At 47.6% G+C, this 14853-nt stretch overlaps 1 protein-coding gene across 5 annotated transcripts in view; it reads right to left on the bottom strand.

The window, feature by feature from the left end:
• Positions 1-14853, bottom strand: part of PRKCE (protein kinase C epsilon) — a 498956-nt gene that overhangs the window by 307838 nt on the left and 176265 nt on the right. For 4 of the 5 annotated variants that reach the window (XR_006200651.1, XM_042932183.1, XM_042932182.1 and 1 more), the window contains exon 2: positions 6944-7007. Coding sequence is in view for 3 of the 5 variants with exons in the window: in XM_042932183.1 (XP_042788117.1) it covers positions 6944-7007 (64 nt within the window). In the remaining 2 variants the exon portion in view is untranslated. Of the gene's footprint in view, positions 1-6943; positions 7008-9537; positions 9631-14853 lie in introns of those variants that run through there. The other variant, XM_042932185.1, reaches the window with a different exon arrangement.

Here is a 14853-nt window from a genome sequence, read left to right as displayed (position 1 = left end):
TATTCCTTCTTCAATTACTTCATTAGTGAAATAGGCACAAAAGTCAATAGAAAATACACATCTATACTCCATAATGGCACGGGGGAAGGAGGCTTTGGTAGTGATACGAAAGAGCTCTGCTCTTTCAACACTCAGGATTCAATTCTGTTTTTCATCTGCTAATGGGTGGCATTTGGTCTTGTTAACTGTGGATGACTCATTTCAGAGGAAGTGCTTTGCATCTAGAGCCTATTTGGAAGGAAATGAGGGTTTCTTGGTTTATTTCTCATCAAGCATTTTAGCACCGTCTCTTTGGGACATAATGAACCCCTTGATGGGGGTAAGGTGCTCTCTGTTTTCTCCCCTTGGTTCACTGCTGACTGCCCCCCCCCACCCAATGTCTGGTGCATATGGTCATTTCTAGGAACAGGCATTTATTCCATCAGAAAGTAGAGCCAAAAACCTGGAGACTGAGGGCTCTGTGTCCTGGGTATCAGTGGTAAGTACTTATGCCGGGGGCGGGGGGGGGGGGTGGAGACGTGGGATACACACTGCAAGATCAATGTTTTTGCACATCTGGACTTTATTTTCACTCTTATCAAGCCCCGAGGCTGCCTCTGTGCTCCACATGCTACTAGAGAATCTCCCATGCCCATGCACGTCGGGGGAGTCTGAGGGGTGAGCCGGACCACATCCCACTGCCTAAGGCACCTCTTAGGAGGGAGACCTCTCGGCATCTTGGAACTGGAGACTGACTTTGAAATCCCATGTTTGGGAAAGTGAGAGCCTTCTTTGCTTCTCAAGCAACGCTTCTCGTTAGAGACTGAGCAGAACTTGCAAAGAGAAAGAGGGAGTGTCAGGGCTTGCTGGGGGGACACAAGCTAGATAGGCTGGCGAGGAGAAGGGTGGTGGAGGTGGTGGAGCACTTACCATAGGACTCCATGTGGTTGCTGAGGGAGAAAAGAGGGGGGGGGGCAGAAAAGATACAAAGGAATGCCTGTACCTAGACTTGATCTTCTAATCCCCTAAGCCCCAAGCTTATAATAAAATGTGCTCTACTCAACATCGCAGACTTGACCAAACCTGACCTAGAACATTCCTCCTCCTTGGGCTCCAAGGTGGGTGAGAGGCCTTGACCATGAAGACACATCTAGAAAGAACTGCCTCCAACCTTCAAACATAGCTTAATCATTTCAGGTATTTCATTTTCTTGTTTGCACTGTATGAGAGTTTCTGTCTACAATACTGATAACTGTCTTTGTTAGGAAGCTCTTAGAGAAAACAATTTGTATCTATTTAATTTATCATGTCTATCCAACCTTACCTAAAAATAAAAGCCACAAAGCTGTCTTTGATAGTAATGATATGATGCCCCTGTGCTCAGAATGTCCCTCCCCCCCCCCCCCCCGCCGTTTCTTCCCTGTCAACCCAGGCTATCTATCTTTTCCTTTTCAGCCCAAGCCCTGCCTCTTCTCTGAGGTTGTCCTGGGTTATTCCAGCCCCAATTTGTTCTCTGAGGTTGTCCTGGATTATTCCAGCCCCAATTTCCCATTTGGAGCACTCTTGGTAAAACCCAAGTAAGCATTTCATGTGATACTACCTTGCATTTCTCTCTAGTACTTTTGTCCTACAAGTGAGTCCTGGATTCCTAAATGAGCTGTACACTTCCTTGAAGGCAAGGCCTTCTTGGGTCTTGTGAAGGCCACCTCTTGTTTTCTGCTTACCTCCCCGCTTCCCATTCTCCAAACCCAGCACAGGGCACCATGCTGGGCACATTTGTTAAAGCGCGCCGGTGACTATCGTTCGCTTGAACTAATGGTTCTTTTTAACTATCTGGTAACTGAAGCCATTTGATTAAATGCTGTAGAATTCTCAGGAACTAGAGCTGAGAGATGTTATCCAGATAGAAACTGCCCAGTGCCTGAGGCAGTCTCCAGAAGCCCTCCCCTTCCATTTCAACACGGAGGACAGCACTCTAATGCTGGCTGTGGAAACAGGGTAAGAAAGACAACTAACCTGCTTGGATTTGAATCACGTCTAGTTGCAGACCAAGACTTAGTTAGGAACCCACCTTCCAGAAAGCCTGAGAAGGAGCTAATGGCTCCTGAACTAGGACTAAAGGAGTTCTCATTTCTAAGAGAGCAGAAAAGAAATCTGCTTATATATGAAAAGGACTCTGGGTCACCTTTGGATTCAAAGCTAAGAATTCTAGCTCCTTATCACTAAAAAAAAAAAAAAAAAGCTGAAGAAAAAACTAAAACAGAGTGTTGGGGAGGTCTTTGCCACGTTGGCACACTCACTACTGAGGCCATGATGTAGAGCAGGGCACCGGATTGCAAACTAGGGGTCTAGACCCAACAAGGTGGTAAAATCAGACTTTTGGCCTTGGCCTTGGGCGTGGCACTTGACCTCTCAATGGGACTATCTCCCACGTGGAGGTAACACTGTCAGGCACGTGCCCTACACACCTCTACACACATTACGATTTAAGCCAAGCAGGTCTGATCGTGTCTATCTGCCCTTGCAACTTGCAAAAAAGTCCAGAAGAGAGCTGCGAAGATGAGTTAAAGTTCTCAATGATTCCTTCAGAAAAGGTAAGGGATTTGAATGATCAACCTGAAGAGGAGAGATTTAATGACTGTCTTCAAATCCATGAAGGGCTTTTACCCAGGGGCCAGTGAGAGTGTGGGGCCCACATGTGCTCAGTCTGCACTGAGCAGAGAGGGCACACCCAGGCTCCAACAAAGACAAGTTTCTGACATCCAAGGCCAGAGATACAAACAGGATAGAGAACGTCCTTCTAGGAAATAGTTCACTGGGGGGAAGGGTGAGGAAGAAAGAGAAAGACAGAAAATGGGGCAAAACTATGGCAAGGTCTGAACTCTGCAGAAAGCAGTCTGTTAGCCCCAGGCAGATATAGATAGGAGTCTATAAATGGCCTCTTTGTCACCTTGATCTGTTCTTATACCTTTTTAATATGCCCCAGAGTCAGAAACCTGCCTTCAAACTGCTTCCCTATATACCCTTCCTGCTGTTCCTTCACGGGCTTTGCCCACCTCCCTGCCTGCAGGGCTCCAGGGCCTTAGGACATTTACTGAGCATCGCCTATATTCAAGGGCACTGTTCTCATAGCGATCTGACCGTAGTCCCCGCCATACACGGGATTATCCTCCTTCGCCAGTGAGAAGCTCCAAACCAGTAAGCACTAGAGCCAGGATTTAAGGCCAGGACTGATGGGCTCCTGGGACTGTACTCTTCCTACCCCACCTGCTGGGGCTCCCAGGGAAGAGACTGAATGGTGTCCACAACATGTGGCTGCAGGAAGAAGGGGACGGCGTGGGTCCTGCTCCCTGCTCTTCTGCTTCTGCAATGCGCAATCACTCCACTCCAAAACCTGATCGAACTGCATTATTTGCGATGCCTCTGTTACAAAAATCCTTCAAATATTTAATCTCTCCTGCATTTTATTGGAGAAGCAGTTTGGCAATCCAAACATATCAGTGAGACCCACTTTTAGTTCTTTCTGTTGTTGTGTAGGCTCTGAAGGACTCTCCGGGGTGAACACTGTATCTGGATGGAAGGCAGGGAAAGGAGAGCTTAGAAATCCCCAGGTCAGACCCTGCTGGCCCCTCTGGGAGCCTGCACATAGTGGTGCATTGTCATATCATTATAAAGAATCGGAGTAATGGACAAATTGCATCACAACAAAGGTAGAAAGGCTAACTAATGTGCACAGCAGGAGATAATACTTTGCACACTTGAGAATAACATTGCTGTTCATGCGTCTGTCACCTGGGCTAATTATGCTCTGATTTAAGTAAGTATCCGGTGAGCCTGTAGTGCTATGTTTACCAGGAAGCCAGGTGGCTATTACTTAGGATAAAAGCAAACACTAAGAGGCACCCGAGACTGGAAGATCCCACATGAGTATTCTGGAAGGTTCACTACTGGGGATAATGTAGGTAAAGTGCCTGGTGTGGTGCCTATCCAATAGAGCCCATTTCCTTCAACTCCTTCAACCTGCTACAGATATTAGCCAGTCCTCAACTTTGAGCTCTGATAGCTGTTCACATGAGACCAGAGATCGAAACTGCATGACCGGAAATGGCCTTCACTGTCATCGTGCCTGACCCCTTACATCTGGGGTTAGGGTGCCTGGTTTAGCTAAAGCACACACCAGTCAAATCCCATTATGGTGAGCTGCACAGGACATGCAAGCAGTGGAATTTTATTAGACAGCTAGAAATCACATTAGCTCCAGCTCTGGCAGACACAAACGTCCAGGCGTTCTACAGTGTGTTAGCAAGAAAAAGAAACCTTTGGCGCATCCTGGGTTCGGAGCCATATCCACACAGCCTCATCCCACACCTCTCCCTGGGCTCTTTGCTGTTTGCCTGTATTGTAAAGTGTATGTGATCGCTATGAACATAGGTATTTTTGTCCACTGATGGGACTGGAGCATTTGAGACAGGCGAGCTGAAGGGATGCCGGACGGCAGAATAACAGAGTGAACCTGTCAGCCCTGCTTCATTGCAACTCTCTTTGCATGCTTTTGTAGAGTATAGTGAGGTGCTTTCACTAAAGAAAGGGACTTAGATAAGAATTTGTGAACATCCACAGTCCAGCTGGGACAACCGTGTTTTGCACTGGACCCTTCTCATGCAGTCTAGGTAACACATGTTGTGGTTACCCAACCTTTGCTCCTCTCCTCGCCCCACCCCGCCCCCAACCCCTTCCCAAAACCTCTGGAGCAGGAGATCTTCAAAGTCTCAACGGTATGATGGGCGAACAGATGTACAGAACGCAAACGGAGCACAACAAGGTCAGCTCCTACAAAGAGGTTGCTGGAACTCTTTCCCACCATCCAGAGAAAGACTCCCAAATCCGGGAACAGTGAGAAAAAAAAAGGGGAGGGGGGCAAAAAAAGTTTTCCTTTTCTTCAGAGCAACACATGCTAGCACTTTACAGAGTCTGGCATGTGTCAGCATTTCTGAAGTAAACTCTATTTTCTTAAGATGAAAGAGATAAAAAAAAAAAATACACTCCGAATTCAGCCCAATGAAAATTGCTTTGGCCATTCACATGCAATAAGTCACAGAAGCAAGGAGGAAAAAAATCAATTGCTTCTGATTTATTTACTCATTCATTCGTTCCCTATCCTTTCTGTCTAACGTAAAAAAGGGGGTCTTCCATAATTTCACAAGTGTTTCATCTTTTCAAAGCAAAAAAAATAATAATAATAACCTAAGCCCTCCGATCAGTTACCCAGCATTTTGGCACAGGAAAGGTATATTTTGTTAATTTTCCTAATTTTCCTATGACATATAGATTATGCAAGGAAAGGGGGAGTTGATTTTGCTCATCAAAATTTTCGCTGGGATCTACAATCAGGAGGCCACTGTAATACTTTTAGGTCTGCTGAATTTGGGATCACATGCTACGTTAAAAGCAGTGCCAGCTTCCACCCTAATCATTGCTTTATTTCTTAATCTGGGTGGTGGGTACACTGGTGCTCATTTTATTATTCTTCAGGCCCTTTGGCACATCTTAAATATTTCACACGAAACATTGCTAAATCCCTGAATCTTCTACAACAGATTCTATTCTGGGCTGCTCAGAGCCGAGGGTAGAGAAGGAAAGCTGGAAACGCCAAAATGTAATTGCAGTAAAGAGAAGAAAATGTACGAGACCAATTTTGGAAGGCTGTTTAAAGTTTTAAACCTATGCCAAATAATTGAGATCTATTCAAAGAGGACTGAATTCTATTATAAGCCCCATATACACACAATTATTGAATTATTCTGAACACCTGTTGAAACTGGGTGATAAATTAGCCAAATGAAAACCATCAGGCACAACTGTCAAGCACATCGTTTGACCCACTCCACTGAGTCTGCGAGCATAATCTCTCCTCCCACTACTGAACTGCAAACTAGAGCTCATCCCTAAAGCAAGGAGACCATGTGGCATTGTGACTTTGTGCTTGTAATCTCCAGCATTCCGGAGAGATGCTTTAAAAGACCCCGGTCTTCCAGCCAGGTCTACGGGAGCTGTCTTTCCCTAAAGACTGCCACAGTCCCTGAGTTCCATTTTTTTTCTCATCGCCAGGAGGAACCAGCCTTGGCCTTCCCATCCATCTTTCTTCCATGACATTAAAGCCAACTGTTCTGTCCTCCTGCGCATAGAGAGAGGAGAGGAAAGATGGTCCCCAATAAATTCTAGCCCTAGTTCCCAGCCTCCCTGGGGCCTACATCTGCCACCATCTCCCTGTTCTGTGTGGACAAGGTTTTACTGTCCAGTCTTCCCTTCCACTCTGATTGCTCAGTCCTCGCCACCCGGCAAGCCTTTAAAGGTAGTAAATGGGCCAAGACAGGACGGAGAGAAGAGGGTGTATGGAGAAAGAAAGAAGGAAAATCCAACCATCAGAGAACATCTACACCCTATTTCATCATCCAGTAGGGAGCAGACATTCCCTTACCCCATTATTTCTCTCTATAAGCAGGGCTTTTGCCTGCGTGGGGAACTGTAAAAAGAAGTAACACTTCTATAAAAGCTCGAAAAAAATAAGATTCTGAAATTTGACACCTTATTTGTTTCATTTCAGAATACCGTTAGACCAACTGGTTTTACTTCCTTCCCCCCACACTCACACACACCCCACGCGAGCCTCCGGGGAGAGGCTGCCGCTCTACTGAAGCCTGCCTTTTGCACCAGCGTGCATGGACGCCTGCTTTGTTGGCCTTACTTGGTAAGTCAAAAATCTTCCCTCTGCTCCACCAAAGCTAACAGATGGCTGGTCCCTTTTGGTACACAGGCGTAAGCATCTTCAAAATAACCTTTTCCTTTGAAGGGTGCCAATTAATTAAATGTCACTGTAATACGTCCCAGCCACAGAGGGGAGGGAGACAACGTTAGACAAAGGGTCAATGGAAGAGAACAATGAGGAGAGGTCACATCCTCCTACCTTCACCCGACGACCCCGACAGATCAATGATCACATACACTCTTCCTTCTGGCTCCAGATCAATCTGCAATTAAGAAAATGATAGTGACTCTGTTAATGCATTGTGGGAAACAGCTGGAGAGTTCCATGACTTTTCCACCCTGAACTGCTAAAACCTAGGTCACAGCTCCGTTCAACTCATCAACCTGTAGCGTGCCAAGTGTGGGGTGAATCAGGAATGCAGGAGAATTGGCATTTGTGGAACGTCAGCTGTGTTCCGGATGCAGCACGAGGAGGTCTGATACCGACCCAATAGGTAATGTCATCCCAGTGGTTCTCAACTGGAAGTGATCTTGCTGCACAAGAGAAACTTGGCACAGGGGACGCTTGACACAGGGAAGCTTTTTGGGACACAAAAATTATCTGGAGATGTTTTTCATGGTCATGTCTGGAAAGGAAGGGCTGCCAGTGGCATCTAATGGGTGGGAGCAAGGGATCGTGCTAAGTATCCTACAGCGGACAGATGGTACCCACGACGAAGCATTATCCAGTCCCAGATGCCAATAGTGTCAAAGTTGAGAAACCCCGGGTTACGCCATTTCACAGAGAAGGAAGCTGAGATCAGCGTTTTAGCGAAAGTGGCAAGGCTGAGATTTAGTGGCAAGACCATCTAGAGAAAGCCGTGTTCTCTGTGCTACACAAACTGCTCACAGGGGAGGAAAGAAAAGCATAAGATGCCATTCACACTCTGAAGGTGTTTACACTCTCATCGGGGAGTTAAAAAACGGAGAACAATGCTGAACCCGGCTTGGTGATGAGCGACAGAGGATAACCGGTTAAGTATCTGGCAGGTTGGAAATCAGTGTTGAAGAGCAGTCTGGGAAGACCTCATGAAGACAAGAAAGGGGAGTCATTCAAGGTGGAAGAACCGAGACAGCAGAAGCAAAGGCTGGGAGTGTGCTGGTGCCCATGCAACACTGGAGGGCCCGAGTGCTCGAGCTGCGTGTTGATACGTGTGTTTTGCAAACCCCAGATTCTACCCGGGTTGTAAAGAGTGAGCCAATACCGCTACATTCTTACCATCGGCCTTCTCCACCCACTCTCACTTCCTCCCTGCCCACCTCCAAATCCAGCTAGCTGTTTCTATATAGAACCAGGCTGACAAGTCAAGGCAGAACGCCTGGGCCTCTTCCACTTGACATCTTTGCAAGGTCTGAACCGTCCTTACAGAAACTGTGTCCTCCATGAGAGAGGAGTAACTCTGGAAACCCTGGATCACCAAGTACTCCCGGTGGCCTGTCCTCACCTCCGCAATTCCATCTGTCTGCACAGAGCTTTAATTGGCTCGTACGTCCGTGCCAGGCCCGTCTCCCCAGCAAGCTGTGAAATTCTTGAGGGCAGGAACCACTACCCCTCCTTTTCTGTTTCACTGTCTCCAGCAAAGCGCAGAGACACACATTCATCAAGCACCACTTAGAAAGGGTCAGTCTGGTGAACACCTCCTTCTCATTCAAGGCTGAGGTCAATTATCCTCTCCTCTCTGAAGCCTTTCCAGATATTCCCAGTCAGAATTGATCACCCCTTCATTTGTGCCCCGACGAGACACATGCACATCTGACCTGCAGTTCCTGTAACACATCGTCCATATGTCCATCTCCTCGGCTAGGCAGAGAGTATGAGAATTACATGTATATATCTAGCGCCCACCTCAATGTCCATTAGTCAGGAGACACCCAATAAAGCTTCGGGGAGGGGGAAAGACTTTATGTTCAGAACTCTGAGAGCCTATTCTGGGGTCATTTGCCCCTGCAAGCCCCACCTCCAGGAAGGTAGGCAGGCATGTGACCTGTACTAACGCGACATTCAAATGAAGTAGCAGGGGAAGAAGAGGTGGCTTTCCCACGATCACTACGTACTCCCTGTGAGGTGAAAAATATTCACCTTGGACTGATATTCTCCAGGTCCCTCCCCCAGCACCTCACGCCCCTCACAGTACAGGTTCTCCGAGACACGCGTGAGCCCTACTTTCTTTGCGGACTCAGTCTTTTCTTTTTTTTTTTCTAATTTTTTTTTCTCAATGTTTATTTTCAAGAGAGAGAGAGAGAGAGAGAGCATACCAGAGTGAGCGGGGGAGGGGCAGAGAAAGAGGGACACGGAAGATCCAAAGCCGGTTCCGTGCTGACAACAGAGAGCCTGCCTGCCTGCTGTGGGGCTTGAACTCACGAACTGTGAGATCATGACCTGAGCTGAAGTTGGACACTTAACCAACTGAGCCCAGGTGCCCCCCCGCCCCCAGACTCAGTCTTTAGTGGTTGAGTGTTCAAGGTTTCTCTCAAAATTTCAGTTCCACTGGGGCACCTGGGTGGCTCAATCAGTTCAGCATCCAACTCTTGATTTTGGCTCAGGTCATGATCTCACAGTTCATGGGTTCAAGACCCACTTTGGGCTCTACACTAACAACATGGAAGCTGCTTAAGATTCTCTCTCTCTCTCTCTCTCTCTCTGCCCTCCCCCGCTTATGCACTCTCTCAAAATAAATAAATAAACATTAAAAAAGAAAAAATCCAGGTCCACCAAGAGAAGTCTCCAGTGGTTGCCCCACGGGGGCCGCTCACCTGAGTTTGGGATCTGGAGATTGGGATCCAGATGGAAACCCAATAACAGAGTGGTGATGCCAGGGGATGACTCTCCCCACAGTTTCTGTCCCAAGAATCTGTGATTTTAGGTTTCTGTCTAAAGAAAATGTTTTCTGGCACCCTCACCACTAGGAATCCCCGCCCCACACACCCCCCCCCCCGCCCCCACACACACTGCCACAAGCATAACCCAGCCCCCACACGAAATTACAAACAGGAAAACCACCAGTCAGCTCCACTGAACAGAGCCAAACCAAAATCCTGTCCCTGCCACAAATATCAGGGGTCCTCTTGTCCAAAAGCATGGAATTTAAATAATGTATGCCTTTCAGAGATTAGATCATCTCTATTAAACCCTGCCAGCTAAATGAAACAATTTCTCATATCCTCCAACTCCGAGGTTTCCCACGACTTCGGACTGCATTGGCAGAATACAATGCTATCTGTGAAAAGCAGGGAGGGAGACAGAAAAGGAATGAGATGGTCTGCGAGGGCCTATTGGAAGGCAAGCAGCCTGCCTCTCTTTGCAAAGGGCGAGTGAGAACTTGTGGCAAGGGGGGGACAGGTCATTGACGATAAAATGTATTAGGATATTAACATTCAAGATAGCAATCAGACACCATTTTAGCACCCACTGCTGCCTCAATGCCGATGAACTGCATTTCCAAACAGAAAAATAGAAATTAAGCTATTAAGCATGCCAAAAGCAACAAAGAGCTTTGCAGCCTGGGCAGATGGCCACGGAGGGCTGGCGGGGCCCCAGCCGGCCGAGTGAGGAGGCGCTGAGAACCATGTAGGGAGGTAGGACTTCAACACAGATGACTGGAGGCTTATCAGGTACAAAACGTGATGGAGTGTGCAGCAACCTCATGGTCAAATTAATTTAATCACAAGTTCTGCTCACAATTACCTGGCCCGGATAATGAAGCAACGAAGGTGCCCAGCCCTGCAAAACCCCTGCAAGCTGTCGATTGCCGTCACCACCAGGCAGCTGGCAGTACATGAAAGGAGGCCTCCTCTCTCCTCCTAGCCATTCCCAGGATTGGTTCTAAGCTCTTTCTCCTGCACTCAGGGTTCCTGCAAATGATCCCAGATGCAACCCTATTTATCAAATCGCCTTGAAACTCCTACCTTTACTTGATGAGTCTTCCCAGCTACCATCACAGAGATAGTATGTCTATGTCTGTTTTCTTTGGACCTCTAGCGCCTTTGGCTACCCCTCCAGCTGAGGCCAGGAGCAAGGCAGTAGAACAGTGGGAAAGACAAACACAGCCTTTGGAGTCTGACCAGGGCTGAATCCCAGCTCAGGCAATTATTTGCGTTCTCTGAGTCGTGGCCTCAGTCTCATCATCTGTGAAATGGGCTGCTGTAAAAATGCCACGAAACACACATAAAGCACTTGGCACCCAGGAGGTACTCGGTACAGGGTGGTTATGTATGAACCTACTGGCTCTCTGGCCTGAAGCAAGCGACTACCTTCTCTGAGCCTCAGAAGGCTTCTTCGCGAAATGGAGCTAATAACAGACCCTGTCACATCTGTTAAATGAGATAGCCTGTGTAAAGCACTCAGCACGGTGCCTGGCACAAAATACTCAGTTACCGCTGGTGCTCTTGTTATTAAAAAGCCAAGTCTTCAAATGTGCTGCATAGTCCAACATTCCCTCCACTCGGTCAAGCTGTGCTCCAACAAAAAAGGCATTTTCTTGCCCTAAATTGACATTATTACATGCTATTCCAGGACATCTGACGGCGTTACAGAGTTGGGATTATCAAATAAAGCACTGTAGTGAGAGTTTCATGCCCAGCCTGTGGGAAACCCCGGGGCAAAACAGGCTATAGCTTTGGTCACCAGAGGGGTCATGAGGTGCTCATGAGAGAAGGAGAAGGGGAGGGGGACAGTGGAGCTTCCGAGCTCCCTCTATGCCTCAGACACCATGTGGGTGCTTGATCTGCATTCATTCCCTTAACCTCCCGTGTGGCCAGCAATACTCCCTACTTTTTGGATGGAAAAACTGGAGCTCAGAGGGCTTTAGGCAGGATTCTGACCCCCCCCCCCCCCCGCCCCCAAGGCTGTCTGGAGAAGACTCTGCCGGAGCTCCTGTCCCAAAACCCCAACCAGCCTGGGAAGCCTTCTCTGACAATCCAGGGCCAGGCCTCTCTTCCCAAGGCCTCCGGCTCTCCCGCTCACCTGCAACTGACGGGCTCCCCAGCCCGGGCAGCTGGTGACAGAGCAATGCCTCCGGCACCCTTCTGGCCTCCCAGAGTTCTTGGGGGCAACAGGCTCTGGGCATAAACAAGAGCTCCCCTCTTGTGAATGAGGAACAAGGCAATGGGGAAAGAGCCTAAACCATAGAAACCCATGCAAGATCCACCTCTGAAAAGCACAAAAGTATCACAGGCACTTCTCCAGGTGATGCCCGACTTCACAAATCCTTCACGCACACTATTTCATGTATTCCCCACAATTAACCTGTAAGATAATAAGTACTGCGAGCGCCACTGTATGCGTGAGAAAGCTGAGATTAAGGAAGGCAAGTGGCCAGCACTGCACGGCTAGGGAGGGAGCTAGGGAGGGATGAGCGCCCCAGAGCTGGACAGCCTGGAGTCCAAGCTCGAAGCCTCAACTCTGGCCTCTCGGCCAACAGGCCTCCCCCACACCTCACCGGTCCAGCAGAAACTCCTGCCAATGCCATGGCAATGGGCGGCCTGCTTAGGCGGTATTGCCGTGTGTCACTGTGACCCACAGGTGTCTGCACGCCCGTGTTTTGCGGGGTGTGTGGGGGGGTGATTGAGTTCAAGTCAAAGGAGGTAAGAAACTCACTGTCAAGACTCCCCCTAACCACAGGCTCAACTTCCTCCAGAGACCTCTAGACAAACCTTCCCTTGGAACAATCCGCAAAGGTCACACGTGCCCAATTTGAGTTTTGCTTCCTTTTCCCTCTGCTGTCAGGCTCTAGGGCCTAGAAAGAAGCCAGAAGTAGGGAGTGGGTCAGAAAAAGACGAATCCAGGGGCACTTGGATGGCTCAGTCTGTTAAGCGTCTTACTTCAGCTCAGGTCACGACCTCACGGTTCGTGGGTTCGAGCCCTGTGTCGGGTTCTGTGCTGACAGCTCAGAGCCTGGAACCTGCTTCAGCTTCTGTGTTTCCCTCTCTCTCTCTCTCTCTCTGCCCCTCCCCCACTCACACTCTGTCTCTGTCTCTCTCAAAAATAAATAAAACATTAAAAAAAAAAAAGAAAAAGATGAATCCAGAAAGGATGAGAAGGAGGAAGGGAGGCTTGCCCTGCCTGTGTTGCCCCAATTAAGCCCTAGATAAGAGTCTGTTTCTTTTTCCCTTGGAGGAGGGGAGGGGACCGGAGTGAGGGATGCAGAGGTATAAAGGGAACCATCAAGAGAGAAATTCCAGGGTTCCTTCCCCAAACAGGGGTCCCATTTCCCAAGTCCTACACACCCCTTTTTGCTGGCCATTGTCCCCTGGTGACACCACAGTCATATCACAGTCTCTGGAGGCACCTGGCACGGAAGAGTCACCCTAGACATTGCAGGAGACCTTCAGGCAGCAGGCATCCTCCTCACTTCCACTTTGGAAAACCCTGAACGATGAGCACGCTGCTGGGCGCCAATGTTGAAACCGGCCGCTGATTAAAGATTTCATTTGGGGAGGACGTGGCTACCAGGCCTTACTGGTAGCGTGCACTGTTTGAAAGCACAGAGTGCCCACGTAATTAAATATTTTAAGGCTTCCAATAGCATTTACTTCCCTAAAATAAGGGAGACGAGTGTTGTTTCTCTCTCAAACACTTACCGTGGCAGTGCAAAGATATTATGCGGGCTTTAGTGTATATGCCTGCAGGGCAGAGTCCTGTCTGACCAGCACATGGGAGGGATTTAATACATATTGTGCATGTTGGCTCAATGGATGAATGGCCTGACTTTAAAGCGAATCTGCACAACTGAATTATGGAGATGAGTCACTTGGGAAGCCAGCAACCTGGACATAAATGTTCCTAGCAGCTTCATTCATAACAGCTAAATGCTGGCAACAACCCAAATGGCCAACAACAGGTAAAGGAGTAAGCAAACCATGCTGCATGCATACGATGGAATTTTGCTTGGCAATGAAGAATGGACTACTGATATATGCAACAAAACGTGTCGCTGCGAGAATGAAGCCAAACGTTAAGAGAATATATCATGGGCGATTCCACTTATATGATGTCCTAGAACAGGCAAAACCAATCTATAGTGATAAAAAGCATATCTGTGATCTCCCGGAGGTGAAGGTGGGTGGGAGGTGAACATAGAGGCACAGAGGAGCTTTTGGGCATGGGGTTAATTTTTCTGTATCTTTTTCTTTTAATATTTTTTTATGTTTTTATTTACTTTGAGAGAGACAGTGTGTGAGCAGGGTAGGGGCAGAGAGAGAGGGAGACACAGAATCCGAAGCAGGTTCCAGGCTCCGAGCTGTCAGCACAGAGCCCAACACATGGCTTGAACTCACCAACCGCAAGATCATGACCTGAGCCAAAGTCAGATGTTCAACCTACTGAGCCACCCAGGTGCCCCCAGTTTTCTGTATCTTGATTGAGGCGGTGGTTACATGAATGTATACATTTGTCAAACTCCATCAAGCCAAACACTTAAAATGAATGCATTTTATTGTATATAAATTAGACCTCAATGAAGCCATTTTGTAAAAGGGAAAAAAAGAAGCCATCATTTCATTTTGACACAAGGATTCCTCTGCAAGTTTCCTCTAAATAACAAATCATCTTCCCACCCTCAGGGCATTTAAAATTTCATATTCCAGTTTTAAAAATAAACGGGTTCATTCAGAGTTTTTCAAGAGTACATCTGTCACACAACATAATGTACACCTACCTGTGTAGGCACACACATTCACACATCCACCCACGTGTGCAAAACACACTCACAGGCACAGCCACCTTCTTCTGTCTTGTGTGATCAAAATACAATAATAGCAAGAAACACACATCCAAAATGTAGGTTTAAGAGCCTGCTGACTTATTTAAATCTGTCTGTGTGTGACTGTCTTTCAAGACAATAACACCAGATGCTTTAGAAGATCTTTAAATGACCTTAAGTACCTAAATATCCACGAATAGGGAACTGCTTAAATAAAATAGGATACATCATGTGGTAGATCGCTAGACAAGCCCGAAAAAAAGAAGGAAAAGGTTGAAATGTGCTGATCCCTGGGATATATTAAGTGGGCAGGGGTTGGGGGGGACAAGCAAGGTGCGATGTGTTTATTATGCTAGGCTACTGTGTGAAT

The sequence above is a fragment of the Panthera leo genome, chromosome A3 (genome assembly GCF_018350215.1).
Source record: "Panthera leo isolate Ple1 chromosome A3, P.leo_Ple1_pat1.1, whole genome shotgun sequence".
In the NCBI taxonomy this organism is placed as follows: domain Eukaryota; kingdom Metazoa; phylum Chordata; class Mammalia; order Carnivora; family Felidae; genus Panthera; species Panthera leo.
This window is presented reverse-complemented; position numbering and strand designations above follow the sequence as displayed.